General features: G+C 34.2%; 2 protein-coding genes and 1 pseudogene across 8 annotated transcripts; all 3 read right to left on the reverse strand.

The window, feature by feature from the left end:
• Window positions 1-1923: 1923 nt before the first annotated feature.
• LOC108662717 (G-type lectin S-receptor-like serine/threonine-protein kinase SD1-1) lies at window positions 1924-20477 on the reverse strand. Of its 6 annotated transcripts, XM_088808016.1 has the most exons (8): window positions 20389-20477; window positions 4413-4652; window positions 3396-3582; window positions 3198-3315; window positions 2765-2921; window positions 2466-2675; window positions 2078-2379; window positions 1924-2007 (listed from the first exon to the last, which is right to left on the reverse strand). In XM_088808016.1, exons 3-6 carry the CDS (start codon window positions 3559-3561, stop codon window positions 2610-2612), a joined length of 507 nt encoding a protein of 168 aa, XP_088664142.1. In that variant the 5' UTR covers window positions 3562-3582; window positions 4413-4652; window positions 20389-20477; the 3' UTR covers window positions 1924-2007; window positions 2078-2379; window positions 2466-2609. The 6 variants fall into 6 exon arrangements, with proteins under 6 accessions (XP_088664142.1, XP_088664147.1, XP_088664144.1 ...); XM_088808021.1 differs by lacking the exon at window positions 20389-20477 and having other exon boundaries at window positions 2466-2665; window positions 2798-2921; window positions 4413-4836; XM_088808018.1 differs by lacking the exon at window positions 20389-20477 and having other exon boundaries at window positions 2798-2921; window positions 4413-4836.
• On the reverse strand, window positions 7401-12032 carry LOC148761457 (putative disease resistance protein At4g27220). Of its 2 annotated transcripts, XM_088807980.1 has the most exons (4): window positions 11789-12032; window positions 11461-11593; window positions 11144-11256; window positions 7401-10362 (listed from the first exon to the last, which is right to left on the reverse strand). In XM_088807980.1, exon 4 carries the CDS (start codon window positions 10348-10350, stop codon window positions 7426-7428), a length of 2925 nt encoding a protein of 974 aa, XP_088664106.1. In that variant the 5' UTR covers window positions 10351-10362; window positions 11144-11256; window positions 11461-11593; window positions 11789-12032; the 3' UTR covers window positions 7401-7425. The 2 variants fall into 2 exon arrangements, with proteins under 2 accessions (XP_088664106.1, XP_088664105.1); XM_088807979.1 differs by lacking the exon at window positions 11789-12032 and having other exon boundaries at window positions 11461-11679.
• On the reverse strand, window positions 20385-23331 carry LOC148761458 (disease resistance protein RPS5-like; annotated as a pseudogene).
• Window positions 23332-23583: the final 252 nt, after the last annotated feature.

A 23583-nucleotide genomic window follows, 5' to 3' on the forward strand; every position in this document is an offset into this window, starting at 1 on the left:
CAATAACATATCCTGAGGGTTAAAACTGCTATTAAAATTCCCCTACTTTACCACAATCAGTTTGTTTTGAATAGCATAAACCTATAAAATTTCATGGTTTTGGCTTTGTTAGGTCATCCATGATGGCATCGCAATGACTCAAACAGGGAAAGTTAGAAACTAAGCAATCTGACTAAAAAGAAAGATAAAAAGAAGAAATGAGAGAAAAGAAGATGCAACAACTTGAGTAAGGATTGCCTATTTCCTCGATTTTTTTCTTTTTATTAACATATGAAAAGTTCACAGGTAAAAGCGAAAATTCAAATTATTTCTATAACGAAGGGCTAATTAACACCTTATTAATTGTTAATTAAGTCTTCTTAAAACTACTCATTCAGATAAATGATAATGTTCTTCCTTTTTGATATATATAAAAAAGCTGTTCTAACTATATGAATTTGTTCGATCATTGATTTTCTCAATCAATCAGTTAGAGTTGAGAAGCATATAATGTTTTAAGAAGTTGATGTGAATAAAATATTGTGAAACAATGAGCACAGGGAATGAGTACACAAATATATTAGTCTACTCTATAACAAAGAGTAGGAACTTCAAATGTCAATCTATGATTTAATTATCGGATTAATATGTGCTACTAACACAATCAATGGTTCTGAATATCAAGAGTTGTTGTTATTAACACTACTCTGAATTAGTATTTATAATGTTTTTCCTTCATTCTTAATCAATTCTAGATATGGAAATTTGTTCGACCATTGGCTTTCTGAATCTATCAGGAATTGAATAGACAAGGTGTTGTTAGAGGAAAGTTCATGCAATTGAATATATAAAGTGTGAAGTAATAAGCAGCCATTTTTAATTATTGATTAAGTTGCTGCAATTCTGAAACTCGTCATTATGATGAGATGTAAATTTGATGAAGTTATTATAACCCAAGATTAATTTAATCAGCGATCAATGACAAAAACTTCACTTTCCTAGCACATAAACCGTGAACAGCCATTTTTAAATCTTGCTTGCAGTGTGTACAGATCATATATCTCAGATGATAGAGTTCGGCCGGAAATCAATCGAATGATTGGGCTAAAGCCAAGATGTTCCATGCTGATAAGAATAAATGTATTTGATTGAGAGAAACTGAATATGCCTACCCCATAAAAACAATAAATCAAAATATTATTATGCCTGTAAATATTTTTACGGTCCATATATGACATTCAAGGCAAAAGAACTTCACATGGGACAGGCCGGCAACAAGATCGTAGATATCATCAATGATTACAGAGCCTTATATTAAGTTTATGTAGAAAATACAAATAAGTAATGGCTTATCATGCATTTTTATTTTTTGTTATGATATGAGCATTAAATGACTTGGAGATGAAAGAGTTAAGTATACAGTTAATCAATTATCGAGCATCTAGTACTGACAGTCATTTCATTTGTCGAAGAAGATACATGCTTGTCTGATGAAGAACCTTCTTCATGAAATGGTCTTTTCAGCAATAAAAAACTAGGTTGTATGGGTGTGGCAATTTAGTTTCACTTCCCAACATCAGAATCACAGATGACATACTTGGCCTATCCTTAGGATGCTGTTGTACACTTAAAAGACTAATATGGATGCATTGTATCACTTCTAATAGGTTGCAAGACTCTTCTAAGCATTCTTCAACAAGTTCTGAAGGGTGCCTTATTTCCATAATCTCCATGCCTGCAACAAATTGAAACCCTTTTAGGTTTTATCAGTCCAAGATAAGCAACTAAAATTTGATTATACTCCCTGCTTAAAGAGCAGGGTTCAAATCCCCCTTCCCCAAGTCCAAAAAAAAAAAAAAAAATCTGCTGAAACTGACATGTTCAACAAGGTTGGCGCTCTGAGTTGGATGGTAAAGGCCTTTATCTTTCTTCCAACTTAATATCTCCAGCAGTAATATACCAGAGCTAAAGATAGTTGATTTTGCTGAAAATAGTCCATCAATAGCATATTCTGGTGCCATATAACCACTGCAGAACATCATTTAAAGCAATAAATATATGAGGATTTGTAGACATTATGAAAAAAAGTGACACTTACTAAGTTCCAACCACTCTTTTAGCATTCCCTTCAGTTTGGTCTCCTCCAAAAGTTCTAGCCGAGCCAAAATCTGAAAATTTTGGATTCATCTCAAGATCAAGCAGAATGTTACTAGCTTTCAGATCTCTAAATAATCCTCAATCCTGAATCTTGATGAAGATAGAGTAGTCCCCTAGCATTGTCACAGATAATTCCCAAACTCTTGGACCAATTCAGTCCTTTACTTCTTGTTTGATCTGGCAATTGGTAGGTATTCTCTTCATGTCAGTCCAATATCATTTTTGATCTTTGGAAGCAGCAAACTGCACCATGTGTAAAATGTATGAAATATTTATGATAAGAGAAACAATAAACCAAACCAAATTGACAGGTTTTCAATGATTCAGACCACAAATGAATGAGTGAAGGCTTCTGTTAAGCATGTACTCATAAACCAGCAGTCTTTACTTTCTGTGAATGCACCACCCAAGAAGCCTTACAAGATTCTGATGTTGAAGTTTGGCAATCAATTTTACTTCATTTTTAAACTCTTTCAATCTTGTCCAGAACTTTTTGAAAGCCTCTTCACAGCAATTTCTTGTCCGTTTGCTAGTGTCCCCTGGAAAACTACACTTTAGATTGAGCTTCAATAATAAAGATAAATTCTCTGTACTTAAGGTAACTTCAATTATATGATGCAACTTTTACCTTATAAACAGTTCCAAAACCACCTTCCCTTACCTTGATGTCCACAGAAAAGCTATCAGCAGCGCGAGCTATGGTATGAGGCTCAAATATTGGAAGCTCCATGTCTTCATCTTGGCCTTGATTTTCTTGATCATTTTCCTTATTGTCTTTTGTTTCTCTGAAACAGTAGCCAAAATAGGCTTGGCAATCACCATAAAATATGATAGATTCTTATGCATTTTGATTGAGCTAGATAATTGGACAAAAAGCTGATGTGGTTTTTGAGATCACACAAGACCATGCATCTCCAGTCATTTGCTTCATTAAAAACTCTATTTTCACACTGATAAGCATTGAAGAAACTGCATGTTGATTTGCTAGCATCACTATTAACAAAGTAATTTTTAACAAAGGAACAAAATGAGCATTTTTGTGAAGGATATATCAAAGTTACCTTTCAACTTTCTGGGGCTTCTGTAAATGTAATAACTGACAATAAACAGCCCCGAAAGCACAGGACAGTAGTGTTCTAATCACTGCAGCAAGCTCCATCCTAAGCTTATCTTTCAATTCTGTATGACGGAATTTGATAAAGAAAAGCATATATGAACAAAAAAAAGTAATGAAAACAAGAGAAAATGTACACTCATACCTGATTTTGAAGCAGACATTCTAACATATAGATCCTGCCCTACTGATTGAAACTGTTTGTAATCAATCAAATTATCAAACCACAAGGCGCAACCACAACCTCTTCCTCCATTATCTGAACTAGTGTATGCTTGGCTTTCTGCATTCCATGTGAAGTCTTGTATCATCAGTTTGGTTCAGAACAAGTCCTGTGATCAATGATTTCTATTTGAGACATTTTGTATGGTTGAAATATCAAATAGAAATACCAGGCTGATAGATCATGCATTCTTTTATAGGATGATGTGATTGACTGACTCTTCATCAATGAACTATACACAAAGTGCAGTAGAAAACAAGTAACAAACATTTAGATTTATGATAACTTGTCAATATGGGGGGCTAAACTTCTTTGATAAAAATTCGAAGTTTATTTCATGATGTCCTGAGCTTAGCTAGGCATCTTTCTAAACGCTCAAAAAGAGTTTTATAGCTAATGGACAGATTAGTGATCTGAAGAGGTAGTAATCTTGTTTTTAATCTTTAGCCAGGGCCTTTTGGCTAGCTGCTCACTCACTTTCAAAGAAGTGCTTCTAAACATTTATGAGAAATAGGGGATGCTCTGTTTGTAATTGCAGGGTAAAGACAAATTTTTAATTAGTGGTTTGTCATGACCAGTAATATCTCTCCAATACCTATGTTGAGAAGAGAGAAAAATAAAAGGGCTAAGAGCAATGTTATACATGAAATGGGTTTACATAGACATTGAGTTTCAAAGGAGCCGTAGCTGGTACTGTTATAAAGTTTGGACTGAGAAGGAGAAAGTTTTATGCATCATTTTGTGGATGAATGAGGTAAGAAGATTCAGTACATAAAAAGGTATTCGATTGGGGATTTTACCGCCATACATAAAATTAAAAACCTTATTTTCTTTTTTATAAAAAGAAGAGCAATTATATACCAAATGAGAAAGAGATAAATGAATAAAAATAAAAACAGAATGTTTGCAATTTTAACAAGAAGCAAGAGGGCACTGTACCATTGAGGGCAGTGGAGCCACATTTAATCGAATAGCTCTTCTCCATCTCATTCTATTAAAAATGAAGAAAGGGAGAAAGGACATCCTTAGCATCAGGCTGATTCCATTTCTTCTCCTTTGTGATTTTCTTCTGATGCTATTATTTCCTCCATTTCTTCACAACTGCTAACACTAATTTCCTCTAAGTTTTGGAGGCTCTTCAACAGCTCAACTGGAAACAACTTCTTAATCTTCGAACATCTACACATATCTAATATTTTAAGAGAAGAGAAGATGGTAGGTGGTGTTGGAGCATCAGAGTAATTCTTTAGCAAATGAGAAAGAGATGAAAATAAACTCACAATTAATGTTTGCAGTTCTTAATAAGAAGCAAGAGCCTTACAGCCACAATTAATCAAACACCAATTCTCCATCTCATTCTACCAATATTCAACAAAGGGAGAAAGGACCTCCTTAGCATCAGGCTGATCCCATTCCACTGATTCCCACCATTCTCTCGGGCTTACTGTCATTTTTGGTAGAGAAGGAGGAGGAGATGGTTTCCCATTTTCAACAAGGGGAAGAGACAAAGGGATCCTCTTAACTTCTGGACATTCAACTATATGAAGAAATTGGAGAGAATCTGCAGGAATCATAAGTCCACCGCTGCAAATGCTTTTCAATTTTGGTAAGTCAACCAACTTTAATGATTTTAATTTGGGAAGAATAAATGTTGTTCCTTTTTCTTTGTGATTTTCTTCTGATGCTATTATTTCCTCCATTTCTTCACAACGTTCAACATGAATTTCCTCCAAGTTTTGGAGGCCCTGCGATAGCTCCACTGGAAACAACTTCTTAATTTTTGAACAAAAAAACAGATCCAATTTTTTAAGAGAAGAGAAGATGGCAGGTGGTGTTGGAGCATGAGAGGTAGATTCAATTTCAACCGCTACTCCGACTCCTACTCCTACTCTCACAACTTCACGCAAGTTTTCCAACAAAAATAGGTGTAACTCCTCAATGTTGTCAAGTGCGTCACAAGACGATAATGACAAGTCAACCACACACTCCATCCCTTCACACTCCCAAATTTGACATTTCTTCAAGTCAGTCGCCTTACGAAACAAAGGAATGTTGTTTAAACATTTGAAATCATCACACTCACAAATGTTCAACCTTTGAAGGTCATGTGAGACCACCCTATCATCACACCTCTCTATCTCCAAATCTCTGAATTTAACCTGTTTCTCAATTTTTTTAAAATTTGGAAAACACGCAAAATAACCATCGAAAGGCTCAGGTGGAGGTGGTGGTCGCACCCAAGGCACAAGTCCCACTTGAAAAATGAAAGATGTAGGATTGAAGACTACTTATTTTTTGTAATGAAGTAGCAAAGAATCTAATTAACTCTTTTGAAGAAACTGCAGGTGGGTTTGCTAGCATCAGTATTAACAAAGTAATTTTTTTTTGTTTATTTAGAAAAACAAAAACAAAATGAGCATATTTGTGAAAGATATATCAAAGTTACCTTTCAACTTTCTGCAGCTTCTGTAAATGTAATAACTGATAGTACAGCCCCAAAAGCATAGCATAGTGGTGTTGCAATCATTGTAGCAAGCTTCAGCCCAGGCTTACCTTTCAAAAACAAAAAAACAGGTGATAAAGAAAAGCATACATGAACAAAAACCAAAAAAAGCAATGAAAGCAAGTGAAAATGTAGACTTTTACCTGATTCTGAAGCAGACACTCTAACATATAGATCCTGCCCTTCTGATTGAAATTGTCTGTAATCAATCAGATTATCAAACCAAAGACCCCAACCACTATCTCTTCCTCTGTTATCTGAACTAGCGTATGCCATATAGGAAGAGTTGTGTAGACATTTAGCCCTGTATTCCTTGAGATTCATAGTTCTAGTCACCCAAGAATGTGTAGCATCTGGCATTTTCAAATCTTTTAAATATGATAAATCTATCTCTGCTTTGGCAGTAAAGGCTTATTTTGCTTACACCCTTGGGACCAGTGTGATGAGTTCCATCTTTCAGGGAATGATATGAGGATACAACTCCCTAACAAACCTCCAACATCGATGCGGTTCTTTCATTCAGTGAGAATGATCCAGGCTTGCCAGATGAAGATGCTTCAGGGGGACAATTGAGATGACATAGCGAGCTGTTGTAGACATAAAAGACCAATGTGGATGCATCGTCTCACATCTGATAGGTTGCAGGATAGTCCTACGAATTCATCACCAAGTTCAACAGGGGTGCCTTCCTTCCTCCCATAATCTCCAAGCCTGCAGCAAATTGAAAACCTTTTAGTCATTTTGCTATATCTTTCAACATTTTAATTCATAATAATCAAAGTATTTTTGAAACATGCGAGTGAAAATGAAAATAAAGGAAACGGGTGGGAAGGTGTAATAGGAGGGGATGTAGGAAATGTGAGATAGCAATTGGCGGAGAAATGCAGATTGAAGGGTGTTGAGTTGGAGAATTTATTTTTATTTAAAAAAATAAAAAGTTAAAGACTTAGTTTTATTTTGATATTAAAAAAGAGAAATTATTTAACAAATGAGAAATTAAGAGATAAAAAGAGGACGTGGATGAAAATAAACTCACAGTGTTTGCAGTTCTTAATAAGAAGCAGGAGCCTTACAGCCACATTTAATCAAACACCTCTTCTCCATCTCATTCTATAAGCCAGAATATTGAAGAAAGGGAGAAAGGACATCCTTAGCATCAGGCTGATCCCATTCCACTGATTCCCACCATTCTCTCGGCCATGCTGTGATTTTTTGTAGAGAAGAAGGAGGAGATGGTTTCCCATTTTCAACAAGGGGAAGAGACAAAGGGATCCTCTTTACTTCTGGACATTTGATTATATAAAGATATTGGAGAGAATCTGTAGGAATCATAAGTCCACCACTGCAAATGCTTTTCAATTGTGGTAATTATTTAGCAAATGAGAAATTCAGAGATGAAAATAAACTCACAATGTTTACAATTTTTAATAAGAAGCAAGAGCCTACCACTCATAAATATCGAAGAAAGGGAGAAAGGACATCCTTAGCATCAGGCTGATCCCATTCCACTGATTCCCACCATTCTTTCAGGCCTATTCTGATATATTGTAGAGAAGGAGGAGGAGATGGTTTCCCATTTTCAAGAAGGGGAAGAGACAACGGGATCCTCTTTACTTCTGGACATCTGACTATTTCAAGAACTTCGAGAGAATCTGCAGGAATCATAACTCTCCCGCTGCAAATGCTTTTCAATTTTGGTAACAACTGTAACTTTAATGATTTTAATTTGGGAAGAATAAATGTTGTTCCTTCTCCTTTGTGATTTTCTTCTGATGCTATTATTTCCTCCATTTCTTCACAAACTTCAACTTGAATTGTCTCTAAGTTTTGGAGGCCCTTCAACAGCTCAACTGGAAACAACTTCTTCACCCTCGAACAACTTATCATATGGAATTTTTTAAGAGAAGAGAAGATGGCAGGTGGTGTTGGAGCATGAGAGGTAGATTCAATTTCAACCGCTACTCCTACTCCAACTCCTACTCTCACAACTTCACGCAAGTTTGGCAACAAAAATAGGTGTAACTCCTCAATGTTGTCAAGTGCGTCACAAGACGATAATGACAAGTCAACCACACACTCCATCCCTTCACACTCCCAAATTTGACATTTCTTCAAGTCAGTCGCCTTACGAAACAAAGGAATGTTGTTTAAACATTTGAAATCATTATACTCGTCAATACCTAAAGTTTGAAGGTCATGTGGGACCACCCTATCATCACACCTCTCTATCTCCGAACCTGTGAATATAACCCGTTTCTCAATATTTTTGAAATTTAGGGAATGCCCTAAATCAATATCCCAAAACACAGGTGGTCCCCCCACTTGAAAAGTGAAAGATGTAGGCCATTTACCTTGTGTACACTCTGCGTATTTCTTAAACTCTTGCACGTTGCGAAATGAACATGAAACCCACTCAAGCTTCCTCAATTGGCCTACTTCTTCTCCCTTTACAAGCGTCATCCCTATCATTAAGCATTGGAGATGACAAATCCTCCGTAATATTCCTACTGGTAGCTCTGGTAAATCCGTTGACTCCATACGAAGATCTCTCAAGTTTTCTAACATCTCTATGCCATGAGGAACCTCTTCAATTCCTGTGCGCAAAAGGTTCAACTTTCTTAGTGCTGTGAGCTCTACTAAGGAAGGCACATATTTTAACTGCTCACAATCAGAAAGTATCAATGCATTGAGAGTTTTCAAGTTTGAGATCGAATTGGGCAGATACTCTAAGGAACGATTATCTGAAAGATTTAGAACTTTTAACCCAGGCATGTGCTTAAAAAAAGATTCTGAAATCCTTTTTAAGCCACAATGTTTCAAAATCAAAGTTGATAAATGAGGCCATCTAGGTGATATGTGAGGAGGAATTTCTAATATTGGATTTTGCATCAAGGAAACTTTCTCAACACTCACTGTCCATTCTTGCTCACTTGGGAATTCTTTCAATTGCATACCGGCTTTTACCATGAACTGATGACCTTTAATATACAACAACGCCATGTCCCTTAAAGCATCATGCATCTTAACTGCTTCTTCATCATAAAAACTTGTAGCCCTCTCTAATAGGCAATTATTTTCAAGCTTATTTAAAATGCTATAACCTCTGTGATGCATTGCTTCTCTGGTCTGTAAGTCGTCAAGGAGTCCCTCATCTATCCAATTTTCAATTAATCCTATTTTTCTAATTATATAATCTTCAGGATATAAAGAGCAATATAAGAAACAATTTTGGATTTTTTGATCTTCCAAACGATCATAACTAAACTTCAAATGCTCAAATATTTCGATATCCGATCCTTTCACACTTTTCACACGCTCCTCTAATTCAATTAGTGCATTCTTCCACTCACAAATATCATCTACCTTCTTCATGCTCCCGGCGATCGTCACAATGCTAAGTGGTAAACCGCCACATTTCTCAACAATTTTATCGACAATGTCTTTTAAATTTTGATCCTGTACAACTTCAGGCCCCACGTGATGTAAGAATAAGTTCATGGACTCATTCTTTGAAAGCGGTTGCACTTTGACCACCTCACAACCCATAGACTCACAGACCTCAATCAATCTACTAGTGAATACAACTTTTCTCTCCATACCTAATGTTGGTTCAGGGATTCCCACATCTAATAGAGAAAATCGTTTCCAAACATCATCTAAGATCAACACATATTTCTTTCCCTCCAAAATATCCTTTAATTTTGCAGCTCGTTGCAATACAGCTGTTGGAAGAGCTTGTTTCAAATAATTTGCAATATCTTCTTGCAATTTGAAAATATTCAATTCTTTTGATACGGTGACCCATATCACTTGATCAAACCGATTATCCTTCAACAATTGATTATTGATATGCTTCATAATAGTAGTTTTCCCTATGCCACCCATTCCACATACTCCAATCATTCCAACCTCATCACCCATCAAATACTTCCAAATTTGTTCTTTTACATTGATTTCACCTTCTAGATTTGGTGTTAGTAATGTCACCCCGGTGGCTGGAGGCCCATCAACTGCCACACCATCAGGGAAACTACCTTGTTGGTAAATTTTGTTTACTTTTTCAATATTTTCGCAAACAAAACTTCCCAGACGACCACGTGACAAGAATGAAACAGAACGGAACTCCTCTTCGATGGTTTTCACTTCATTGCCTACCTTTTCTACATCTTTGAGCCAGTTCGCCACTTCTTTCTTCATCTTTTTCCCACAACGCTCCTCTGCTTCCATTTTTAGTTCGAGGTCTCGCTTTCGGGAATTTAGACTATTCACATTTCCTCGAAGCTCATTCATATAATCTTCAAGTTTCCGATGATGATTTATGTATGGACCCCCAAAGCTCCTTATCACTTCAACAGATGACAATATCCAATCCATATTATAAGCTCACTGCAGTTTAAAAACCCAACGTATATTAAGATTCTTGCTCCACCTGTAATGTTTGAATATAACAAAGATAAAATTGTCAATGAAGCTTTGTTTCAATGGTAAGGAAGATGTGTAAGTTCGATATTACTTTTATGCTAGTTATTTATTTTATTGATAATTTGTTCATTGATATTTTACACTGAATGTAATCATTTGTTTTGTCATGACTGCAATTTGTATTTGTTCTTGTAATATCAAAAAATATATATGTAAAAGCATTTTTGTTTTTAACTAAAATTCCGAATTTCTATTGTTGGATTAATTAGTAATGAACTGTTTAATTGCTGTATTTCTTAAATTCCATTTTAGAATACTGGATGAAGCATCTGTAATATTTTTATAAAGCATTACCAAGTGTTTTATTTCTTTTATCTTATTTTTTATATTTTCCTTCAAATTTTCCTTAATATTTCACTTTCAAGCAAAACTAAGTAAATATAAACCATAAATGATTTATTTTTCTTTCCCTCCCTGTTGATAGCTATCACAAATTTAATTACATCATCAATAAAAGGAGGGATAAAGAGGAAAAACTAATTTTCAATAAAGATAAACATCAAAGACACTAAAGAATATTAATTAATATTTGTTTGAACAATCCTAAAAAATTTCAATTATGGATTAATATAATCTAAACATAAGTAAGGAAGCTTGTGATAACACCAATGTATCCCACAAAGACATTAATTAAGAAATAATTGCAGGAATAAATTGTGAGAGTAATGACCTTCAGGATATATACCTGGTTTGTTCTTCAAATTATTTGGAAAGATGAAACCAAAAGGTCAGTTAAAATGATCCACAAACCTCCTTGTCTTTTTGTTAAGCACAAACTTCATAGGCAGAAGAAACAAACTGCCATAAAATTAACAAGGAAAATTAGTAGTGTTAATAAAGGTGAAAATCTTATGTGTTATAGTCTTTAGAATTATACGCCTAATTAAGAAAATAGAGGTATGACACAAAACAAAGAATCAAAATAATTTAGTGGAAGGAAAGATGATGAATCTAAGACTCCAGAAAACATGAACCCAAATCTATGTTAAATAGTTGAATTACCTGGACAAGTGAGGTAGATGAGATGATACTTGTATCCTTAGAGGGTCTTAAGTTTGTAAAAGCAAGAAACCAAGATCTCTTTCAAAATTTGTGAAGAAAACAGCAACAAGCAGATCTCCTCCCAAACTGTTATCTATGAGAAGAAAATGAATAATGAAGCACATGAATTATTGAAAAGTGGACTAGGTAAATATTTATGTGGAAACTAAAATAAATGCCCAACTTGTGTTGGAAGGTATGGGAAGATGAATTTATGTTATAAGTTAAGATTCTGATTAATTACTAGTATCAAAGATAAACATAAATCACACAAGTATAAACAGTTTACCTGGTTCAGGGAGACAGTGAACTGATACTTCTATCTTTAGAAGGTCTTTGTTAAGTTCGGGGAAGCAAGCACACTCAAGAAATTTAGCAGCAACAAGCAGATGATCTCCCTGAGAAGAGCATCAATGAATTGTGAAGCTAAAAAGAATTAAAAGCTGGCAAGTCAATGCAAAGTCGTCGCACAAATTGTACATTCACTTTCCCTGAAGTGTTTCACAGTAATGCAAATGTAAATTCAGTTTCCTTGAAGTTGTTCCACGGTAATGCACATGTGAATAGAAGAAAAACTGACAAAGTAGGACTGACTTATGGGGCCACTTGTCCTACTTTCCACGCCCCCATTATTGTCCTTGTCTTCTGTTTCGCAATAATGCAAATATGAATTTAACAGATGCCCTGGTCCCTGGATTAAGAAACTTATAACATTAATAAAAGTTTATAATTTAATAAGTGAATTAGTCTAACCAAAAAACTGAACAATTATAATTTTGTTGCTGATAACAAAGGTTTGATTATACACAGAATGTAATAAGTTATGATCTCCTAAATTTAGTCCAACTTATAAGTGCTTGAATTCATATATACTTTAAGTCCTCGGTGTTGAATTCTTTTCTTATTGCTGATAACTATGGTTTAATTATGTTCATAATGAAATAGGTTATGATCTCTTAAATGGAGTCCATTTTATAAGGAGACAGGAAAGAAAGAGCCCTGTGTTTAATGGCAGTGAAGCAACCAGATTGTTATAGCTCCTTTTATTGATTTTCCACTAAATAGCCACATCAGATTACTATGTATAGCCACCAAGTCAAATGAAGCAACGACCTCCTATCAAGAAAATAACAAACAACACATCTCCTTGCAAATTCCTATATAATGACAAGAGACTGAATTAATAATTTACAAGTGGGCAAGTCAATGCAAGTCATGATATTGTTTTCGGGGTCACTTCCCTTAAAGCTGCTTCAAAATAAAGCAAATAGGAATCCAATAAAAGATGATAAAATGAGAGTGAATACTGCTTCATTTTTCTTAAAGACACAATCATCTAAGCTATTTCGTTCAGTGCCTGGATTATATGTATGTACATGTGCATGCATAGGACCAACTTTAAAACGAGCCCTGTCAATCATAGATTATATCATTCATGATATAATCTGATGAATAACAGGTCATTACCAATATCACAAGGGTTATTGATAAAAACTAAAACTTGGGAAATGTTGACAAGTACTTGTATATTTATACTATATACAGAAAAGACTCAAGAAGGTCTTTGTTAAATTTGAGAAACATGCACAGTCAAGAAAAATAGCAGCAATAGCAACAAGCAGATGATTTCGGTGAGAAGAGAATCCAATAATTATGAAGCAAATAAGAATTACAAGTCAGCAACTCAATGCAAAGTCGTCGCAGAAACTGTAAAGTAACTCCCCTTGAAGCTGTTTCACAATAATGCAAATGTGAATTGAAGAAAAACTGACAAAGTAGGACTGAATTATGGGGCCTACTCTCCTCCATCATTGTCCTTCTTTTCTTCTGTCCCAATAAAGAAAATATGAATTGAAGAAAAACTGACACACTAGTATTATTGTCCTCACACAACTTTCTTTCACAAGGGCACCTATGTTTATGTCTTAAGGCAAAGACCAAAATTATCTGGAAACAATCAAAGAAAGTAGTATGTCCTTTGCTGCTTGCTAGCTAGCTAGCTTGACTAATATTGTATGTAACACTTATTATTTTCTGTAAATTTTTACATAATAACAAATTTGATGTAAAGTCCATTCGTTAATGGTACATTAATTCACTTGATCGATAATTAATTAAAATGTAAAAATTGTAATTTTTATAATTCCGTCGAATTATTTTAATGAAGTTTCTAAGTACATCCATCTAATCCAGTATCTTGTATCATTATTACTACTTTTTTTCAGGGTTGTTTAACATACTATAGCCACTGTCATGCATTGCTATGTCTAGTCTAAATTCATGGAGGAGTCCCTCCTCGGTTCATTTCTCTATTTTACTCTATTCTTTCAATTTTGCAGTCTTCATGATATAAGAAGTAATAGAAAAAATAATTTTAGAATTTTGAGTCTTCCAAACGATCAAAATTACACACACTACAACAAATTTGACTTAAAACGGCACATTTTAAAAATGTGTTACTAAAAATATTTTTAATAACACTTTTTTTATGTTTTTTAGAACTAAAAATCAGAACTGAATTTGAGAACAGATCCTACAAGGTGACTTTCTGTTGACCATCCTAAGCACTTAGGGTGTGTAACGACTTCTATTACAATTTATGAACATTTTTGGTTAATAAGGTAATATTTTATTATTATATATATTTTTGAATTAAACAAAATTTTCAATCAGATTGAGAATTAAACTTAAATCATAAAATCAGTAAGGATTTTAATTTCAGATAGAGAGATAACACTAATTTCTCTTGAAAAATCATATTTATAATTTTTCATAAATTTTTTGATATTTTAATAAAATCTACTAATTTAAGAAAATAAATTTATAAAATATAAAGATACATACTTCTTGACATAAAAATACAGTAGAAATCACATATCCAATTTTACAATAGAATTTATCACATATTAATTAAAATCAAATTTTAAAACAAATTAAAAAGGAATTTTCTGTTTTCAGGAATTTTCAGAATCTGGATGGCCATTTGACCTACTTTAAGCACTTGTAACTTTTAACCCGATTAATTTCCAGTGATGAAAGCAACACCAATATCAAGTATTCATATCATACTACAACACCAAAATTTGTTTCGATTAAAAAGAACAGAAAATTCTCAAGTTTCGAAAGCAAAAAATTCTCAAAATCGTCACAAAAATATCCAGATTTTTGAGTTTCCAGTATCAACGAGCCCAATTTGAGGCTTTAATTCTCTTAACTCAGGAAGCCTCTAACAAAGCCATTGATGCCAAAATAAACATCTCATTTCATACTACAAAAGCTCTCAAAGAAACGACCAAAAACGTTGCAGGAATATGGAGTTCCGGTGACCCAAAGATTGGTTGTCAAAACTGTTGAAAATTAGGTTTCTAATTAACTTCAAAAATTCATATCTTCCTAATCATAAGGCCAAACGAGATGCTAAAACAACCATTGGAAAGATCTTTTCAAGACCTTTCCATTGGTACCCATCATGCTGCCGGAAAGTCATCGGAAAAGTGCCGAATTTAAATAAAAGGTAAAAAAATATAACTAATTTAGGGTTTTTTGTACCCAAACTATGACAATACAACACCAACTTACCTTAATCAACAATTCCTTCAATACTTTTCCCTTTCCTTTGTCTTTCTTCTTCCCTGATATTAAACTTCTCTGGCTGTCTATCGTTTGAGTTTGATGAAATAAATTGACATCTACTATTTTTTTTAAAGTGATTTAGTGAGTTATTGTCAAATAAAATAACTGACGTTAACCCCACTAACTTAAACGTGATAAAGAAAACTGATATTAATTAAACTTCTTTATTTACTTAAAGGTCCTTATTTTATTCTCTATTTTATTAACAAACCCAAAATCATAACGGTAATTATAAAAAGTTGAACTTGTATTATATTTATTTATTTATTTAATATAAATTATAGCTTTTTATATAATTAATTAAGTAGGATATTTTTGAGGGTATTACAATATATATCATTTACTCCATGCTACATAATATTGTCAGATGGCATGTCTTTGCCAAATACTTCTAATAGGCCCTAGCTGATTAGGCAAAACATGTCTTCAAATTGGAATAATTAAGGGATTGGACTTATCTACAAGAACCAATATCTGAAGTTGCAAGGAATATAATCTTACTCCAAAATGGAATTTGTAATTATAAAGTCTTACAAATGCTAATTATATAGCACAAATTAATGATCAGATAATGCAGTCTTCCTAGATGGATGATTTGAATATGAGAGTGGCCATTTCACACAAAAATGCCAAATAAAAATTTTAAAGAGAATTATGACTTTCTGAGAAGAGTACAGTGGAGATTTTTCCTCACATTTTTCTATAACTATATTTATGAGCAGCCTTAGCTTCATATATTATCAATTAGTGCATGGGAAGCTTTGGAGAACATTATGAGACAATTAGTAAGTACTCATAACTATATGGAAAAGAAAGGATAGCTTCTATATGAAGCACTTTGCTTGCAAAATACATGCAGGGTGCCACATGATTGGATATTTGAAGTCCTAGGATAGCAATTGTTTGGGGAGAAAGAATTTCTGAGAAACTTTCCTCAATGTTGACAGGGACCTTTCATATCATCTGTTATGACAAATTGACTTCCACTAACCCTCACCACTTTCCCCATTTTTTTGGGTAATAAAAAGAAGTTGATTTTTTCCAACTTAAATTGAGGTATTTGACAGGCTACTGATGATCTAAAAGACTTCACTATCGAATTGCATGGGCCTCAGGGCACAATTTGAACATCAAGTACAAAATTCAACCTGGTTGAGCTCCCAACTGTGTAAAGAAAAAATCAATTAAATATTGTTCAATTCTTGCTTGTAACGTCTGCAGATTGTATATGAGACTGATGGAGTAATAAATATGTCTAACCCAGAGAAATCATGGATTAATCAACTCGTTCTTTTAAAAGGGAAGGCATCACATTAGTTCATCTACTAACTAAACCTTTACAAGCGGAATATTGGATTAAAGTTAAAACAAAGGATCTCTCTTTGATATAAACTAGTCCTAAAGAATTTATAGGATTATTGAGAGATTGAATACCGAAATTGAAGAAGTCCAAACTTTTGTTTGGCATATATTCATAAACCAGCATCTTTTCCTCTCCTTCAATGCAACATCCCAGGAGCTTTACAAGATTTTGATGTTGAAGCTTGGCAATTAGTGCTACTTCATTTTTGAACTCAGTTAAACCTTGTCCAGAGCTTCTTGAAAGCCCCTTCACAGCTATCTCTTGTCCATCTACCAGGTTACCCTGAAAAAAATGTACTTTAAAGAGTTGTAACTTTGTTCAAAACATACTTCATACTTTGTCTTCTGATCAATTTCACCAGAATGTTGCAAATTTACCCTGTATGCATGCCCAAAACCACCTTGTCCTAGTTTGTTGTCAATGGAGAAATCATTGCTTGTTTTGGATACTAATGATAAGTCGAAAAACCGGACTTATGAGTCTTCGCTTTGCGATTCAGTGCTCCTGTCCTTTATCACATGGTTTTCTCTAGCCCCTGAAACATTTTAGTACATACTAACGTTAGCCATAGAAGGCTATATCATGTTGGTCAATTCTATTTCTGAACATACTAGGGAAGTTGATAATTAGTATTCTAAAACATAGTGAAAACATGATTTGTGAAAGCAAATAAATCAGATAGTGTTACCTTATAAACAGGTCCAAAACCACCTTCCCGTGGCTTGTTGTCCATAGAAAAGCTATCAGTAGCAAGCTCAAATATTGGAAGCTCCAAGTCTTCATCCAGGCCTTGATTTTCTGAATCATTTTCCTTATTGTTTTCTGTTTCTCTGAAATAGTAGTCAAAATAGGCTTTTTATTCACCATAAAATATGCATTCTGATTGCGCTAGATAACTGAACAAAAAGCTGGTGAGGTTTTTGAGATCACACAAAACCAAGCATTGAAAACTCATTTTTCACACCAATAAGCATTGAAAACTACTTATTTTTTGAAAAAAAGAAAGATTATTCCAATGAAATAGCAAACAATCTAATTTACTTCTTTTGAAGAAACTGCATGTGGATAAGTGGATTAGGTAGCATCACTATTAACAAGGTAATTTTTTTTGTTTATTTAACTAAGGAATTAAATGACATATTTGTGAAGGATATGTCAAAATTACCTTTCAACTTTCCGCGGACTCTGTAAATGTAATAACTGACTTTAAACAGCCCCAAAAGTGCAACACAGCGGTTTTGCAATAGATGCAACAAGCTTCACCCTTGGCTTATCGCATCCAAGCTTGGCTTTCTGCATTCCATGTGTAGCCTTGTATCATCAGTTTGGTTAGGAGCAAGTCCTGTGATCAATGATTTCTATTTGAGACATTTTGGATGGTTGACATATAAAATACAAATACCAGGTGGGTTGATCATGCATTGTTTTTATAAGATGATGTGATTGACTGACTCTTGATCAATGAACTGTACACAAAGTGCAGCAGAAAACAATTTATAAACATTGAGATTCCAGATAATTACTTGTATTGAATAATTTCCAATTCATCAACCATTGCACACCAGTAGACATTTTCATTAAAAGCACACGGCACAAGCATCAGCTGGGTATGCAATTACTTGATTATTAAAACATAACTCAAAGCATAGTCTTACGAACAGTATATAAACAGAGTTTGTAGCATGAGAGATGTGAGGATACAACTCCCTAACCAACCTCTAACATCGATATGGTTATTTCATTCTACATGCCTGCAGCAAATGGAAAAGGAAACAATAATGTCTAATCAATCTTACTTGTTCAACAAGGATTTGGAGGATAACAGCTAAATCAATAAATTGGGGTTGAATTAAGTTATAAGATTTTGATCACAAATAGAGGAAGTCCTCTCATAAATGAATCAAACAATATTTATGGCAAGTGAGGCATGCTTGGTGCTGTTAAAGATTTTCTTATGATTGCAATAATCCTATTAACTACTAACTTGTTCATAATGTTTTTATACTAGCATTTTTTAAATAATGCTAGTTTGAAACGTGACCGTATATATATATAAGAAAAAGAATACTATGGACCATAAATATTACTTTAATCATTTTATTATATCTTTTAACATTTTAATTCATAATAATTTAAAGATTTTATTTACGTGTTAGAGTTCTCTTATTATTGTATTTATGTATACAGATTTTTTTTCTTTTTAAATTTGAAAAAATTTCAAACCTGACTTGTAATATGTCAGTGAAAAAGAAAATAAAGGGATGTAGGCAAAGAACTTAATTAACTCTTTTGAAGAAACTGCATGTGGATTTGCTAGCATCAGTATTAACAAAGTAATTATTTTTTTGTTTATTTAGCAAAGGAGCAAAATAAGCATATTTGTGAAGGGTATATCAAAATTACCGTTCAACTTTGCATTGCCTCTGTAAAGGTAATGACCGACTGTATACAACCCCAAAAGCACAGCATAGTGGTGTTGCAATTACTGCAGGAAGTTTTATCCTAGGCTTATCTTTCAATTCTGTATTGCGAAATTTGATAAGGAAAAGCATACATGAACAAAAATGAAAAAAGCAACGGAAACAAGAGAAAATGCAGACTCATACCTGATTCTGAAGAAGACACTCTAACATATAGATCCTGCCCTTTTGATTCAAATTGTCTGTAATCAATCAGATTATCAAACCAAAGGGCCCAACCACTACCTCTTCCTCTGTTATCTGAACTAGTGTATGCCATATGGGAATAGTTCTGTAGATACTTAGCCCTACATCCCTTGAGATTCATAGTTTTAGTCACCCAAGAATGTGTAGCATTTGGCATTTTTAAATCCGCTTTGGCAGTTGAATGGCTTATTGTGCTTACACCCTTAGGACCAGTCTGATTAGTTCTGTCTTTTAGGGAATTCAGGCTTAAACATCAGCTTTCAGGGAATTAAGGCTTGAATCCTTTAAAAAGTGGAAGCTGAGCACCATCACAATTCCCTTTTGAACCACAAAGTCCATATCTGTCAAAGAAGTCTCTTAGAGCAAATGAGAGAAGCATCCAAGCTTGCTTTCTGTATTTCATGTGTAGTCCTGTGATCAATGATTTCTACTTGAGACACTTTGGATGGTTGACATCTAAAATAGAAATGCCAGGTGGGTAGATCATGCGTTGTTTTTATAAGATGATGTGATTGACTGACTTTTGATGAATGAAGCAAACACAAAGTGCAGCAGAAAACAAATTATAAACATTGAGGTTCCAGATAATTTGTATTTCTCAATAATATGAAGCTTGTTGCTCTAATTATTATCTTCATTGGACAAACATAACTTCAATGACTTACTTGCATTAAATGATTTCCAATTCATCAACCATTTGAGACTGCATTGTCTCACATCTGATAGGTTGCAGGATAGTCCCAAGAATTTATCACCAAGTTCAACAAGGGTGCCTTCCTTCCTCCCATAATCTCCGAGCCTGCAGCAAATTGAAAACCTTTTAGTCATTTTATTATATCTTTCAACATTTTCATTCATAATAATCGAAGTATTTCATTCAAGCGTTAGAGTTTTATTTATAGTAGTAATTAATTAATTATTATTATTTTTGTAGATAGAGTGTGTTTTTTTTTCTTTCAAAATTTGAAAAAAATTAAAACCAAGTTTGAAAAATGTGAGTGAAAATGAAAATAAAGGAAAGAGGTGGGCAGGTGTAATTGGAGGGGATGTAGGAGGTGTTAGATGGCAATTGGCGGAGAAATGCAGATTGAAGGATGTTGAGTTTTAGATTTTGGCATTATTCATAAAACTAAAGACTTGGTTTTGTTTTGATATTAAAAAGAAGTAATTATTTAGCAAATGAGAAATTAAGAAATAAAAACAGGATGTGGATGAAAATAAACTCACAATTAATGTTTGCAGTTCTTAATAAGAAGCAAGAGCCTTACAGCCACATTTAATCAAACACCTCTTCTCCATCTCATTCTACAACTCAGAAATAAAAAACAAAGGGAGAAAGGACATCCTTAGCATCAGGCTGATCCCATCCCACTGATTCCCACCATTCTCTCGGGCTTACTGTGATTTTTTGTAGAGAAGGAGGAGGAGATGGTTTCCCATTTTCAACAAGGGGAAGAGACAAAGGGATCCTCTTTACTTCTGGACATTTGTATATAAAGAGCTTTTGGAAAGAATCTGCAGGAATCATAAGTCCACCACTGCAAATGCTCTTCAATTTTGGTAAGTCTTGCAACCACAATGATTTTAATTTGGGAAGAATAAATGTTGTTCCTTCTTCTTTGTGATTTTCTTCTGATGTTATTATTTCCTCCATTTCTTCACAACCTTTAACATAAATTTCCTCCAAGTTTTGGAGGCCCTGCGATAGCCCCACTGGAAACAACTTCTAGATCTTCGGACAACTACACAAAATCAATTTTTTAAGAGAAGAGAAGATGGCAGGTGGTGTTGGAGCATGAGAGGTAGATTCAATTTCAACCGCTACTCCTACTCCTACTCCTACTCTCACAACTTCACACAAGTTTGGCAAGTCATCTAGTTGTAGCTCCTCAATGTTGTGAAGTGCGTTGCAAGACGATAATGACAAGTCAACCCCACACTCCATCCCTTCACACTCACTAATTTTACATATCTTCCAGTCAGGTGCCTTACGAAATCTGGGAGCACTCTATCATCACACCTCTCTATCTCCAAACTTGTGAATCCAACCGCTTTCTCAATTTTTTTTTGAAATCTGGGGAATTCGTATTATAAATACCCCTAGGTGGTCCCACTTGAAAAATGAAAGATGTAGGCCATTTACCTTGTGTAGACTCTACATATTTCTTAAACTCTTGCATGTCACAAAATGAACATGAAACTCACTCAAGCTTCCTCAATTTGCCTACTTCTTCCCCCCTTAAATGTAACTCCGCCAGTAAGCATTGCAGATGAGAAATCTTCAATAATATTCCCATTGGTATCTCCTTTAGATGCCTTGACTCTAGACGAAGATATCTAAGGTTTTGTAACATTTCTATACCATGAGGTAACTCTTCAATTCTTGTATTCCAAAGGTCCAACTTTCTCAGTGCTCTGAGCTCTGCTAATGAAGGCACATATTTAACATGTAACAATTAGCAAGCATCAATATATTGAGATTTTTCAAGTTAGAGATGGAATTAGGTAGATGCACAATCTCATAATTACAAGAAAGATCTAGAACTTTTAGCCCAGGCATGTGCTTAAAGAAAGATTCTGAAATCCTTTTTAAGCCACATTGTTGCAATATCAAAATTGACAAATGAAGACACTCAGCTGATATGTGAGGAGGGATTTCTATTAATTTTGAATGCATCAAAGAAACCTTCTCAACACTCACTGTCCATTCTTGCTCGCTTGGTAGTTCCTCCAACTGCATATTGGCTTTTACCATGAACTGATGACCTTTAATATACAATGCCAAGTCTCTCAAAACATCATGCATCTTAACTCCTTTGCGACTCCTAGTTGTAGCCCTCTCTAGCAAGCAATTATTTTCAAGCTTATTTAAAATGCTATGGCCTCTATCACGCATTTCTTGTCTAGTCCTTAAGCCATCAAGGAGTCCTTCATCTATCCAATTTTCAATTAATTCAACTTTTCCAATCACAAAATCTTCACGATACAAGGAGCAATATAAGAAACAATTTTGGATTTTTGGATCTTTCAAATAGTCATAACTGAACTTCAAACGCTCAAATATTTCAACATCCGATCCTCTCATACTTTTCACACGATTTTCTAATTCAGTTAATACATTTCTCCACTCACACATATCATTTACCCCCTTCATGCTTCCAGCTATTGTGACAATGCTAAGTGGTAAACCGCCACATTGCTCAACAATTTTGTTGACAATGTCTTTTAAATTTTGATCTTGTACAACACTATGCCCCACACGATCTAAAAATAAGTTCATGGACTATGTCTTTGAAAGCGGTTGCACTTTGACCACCTTACAATCCATAGATTGACAGACCTCAATCGATTTACTAGTGAGTACAACTTTCCTCCCCATACCTATTGTTGGTTCAAAGATACCCACATCCAATATAGAAAACCGTTTCCAAACATCGTCTAAGATCAACACATATCTCTTTCCCTCCAAAACATCTTTTAATGCTGATGCTCGTTGCAATTCATCATCTTTTGGAAGAGACTGTTCCAAAGAATCTGCAATATCTTTTTGCAAACTAAAAATATTCAATTCTTTTGATACAGTGATCCATATCACTATATCAAACTTCTCACTTTTCTTTAACAATCGATTGTTGATATGCTTCATGATGGTAGTTTTCCTTATACCACCCATTCCACATACTCCAATCATTCCAACCTTATTACCCATCAAATACTCCCAAATTTGTTCTTTTACATCGATTTCACCTTCTAGATTTGGTGTTGGTAACATCACCCCGGTGGTTGGAGGCCCATAGACTGTCACACCGTCAGGGAAACTACCTTTTTGGTGAATTTCCTCTACCTCTTCAATCATTCAGCAAACAAATTTTCCAAGACGACCACGTAAGAAGTATGAAACAGCGTGGAACTTGGTTTCAATCTTTTCCATTTCAGTGTTTACCTTTCTTTAGCTTCAAACCAGTACTCCACTTCTTCCCTCACCACTTTTCTGTGACGAAGCTCCTCTTCCTTTCTTGATATGAGGTCTCTCTTTCGAATGTTTAAAACATTCACTTTTTCTCGAAGATCATTCATATGTTCTTCAAGTTTTCGGTGATGGTCTATGTATGTATTGGTTGGACCACCAAAGCACTTTATCACTTCAAAAATTGGCCTTATAAGCTCCATATAAGCTATTCCCTAGAGATTAAAAACCAAGATATATTAGATCTCCATATGACATAAGCTACTCCCTCCCTAAACTACAATTCTATATTTTTCATATAATATAGAATATGTTAGAAAAAAATGTTACTAATTAAAATTTTTTTACCAATTCTTCTTAAGAAAAACTATAATATTTTTGAAAACATTATAAAAAACAAGAAGTTTTTGTTTCCATCATCTTTGAGTATAATATTTACATTTCCAACAATATTT

The sequence above is a fragment of the Theobroma cacao genome, chromosome 7, assembly GCF_053813885.1.
Source record: "Theobroma cacao isolate CCN51 chromosome 7, ASM5381388v1, whole genome shotgun sequence".
NCBI lineage: Eukaryota > Viridiplantae > Streptophyta > Magnoliopsida > Malvales > Malvaceae > Theobroma > Theobroma cacao.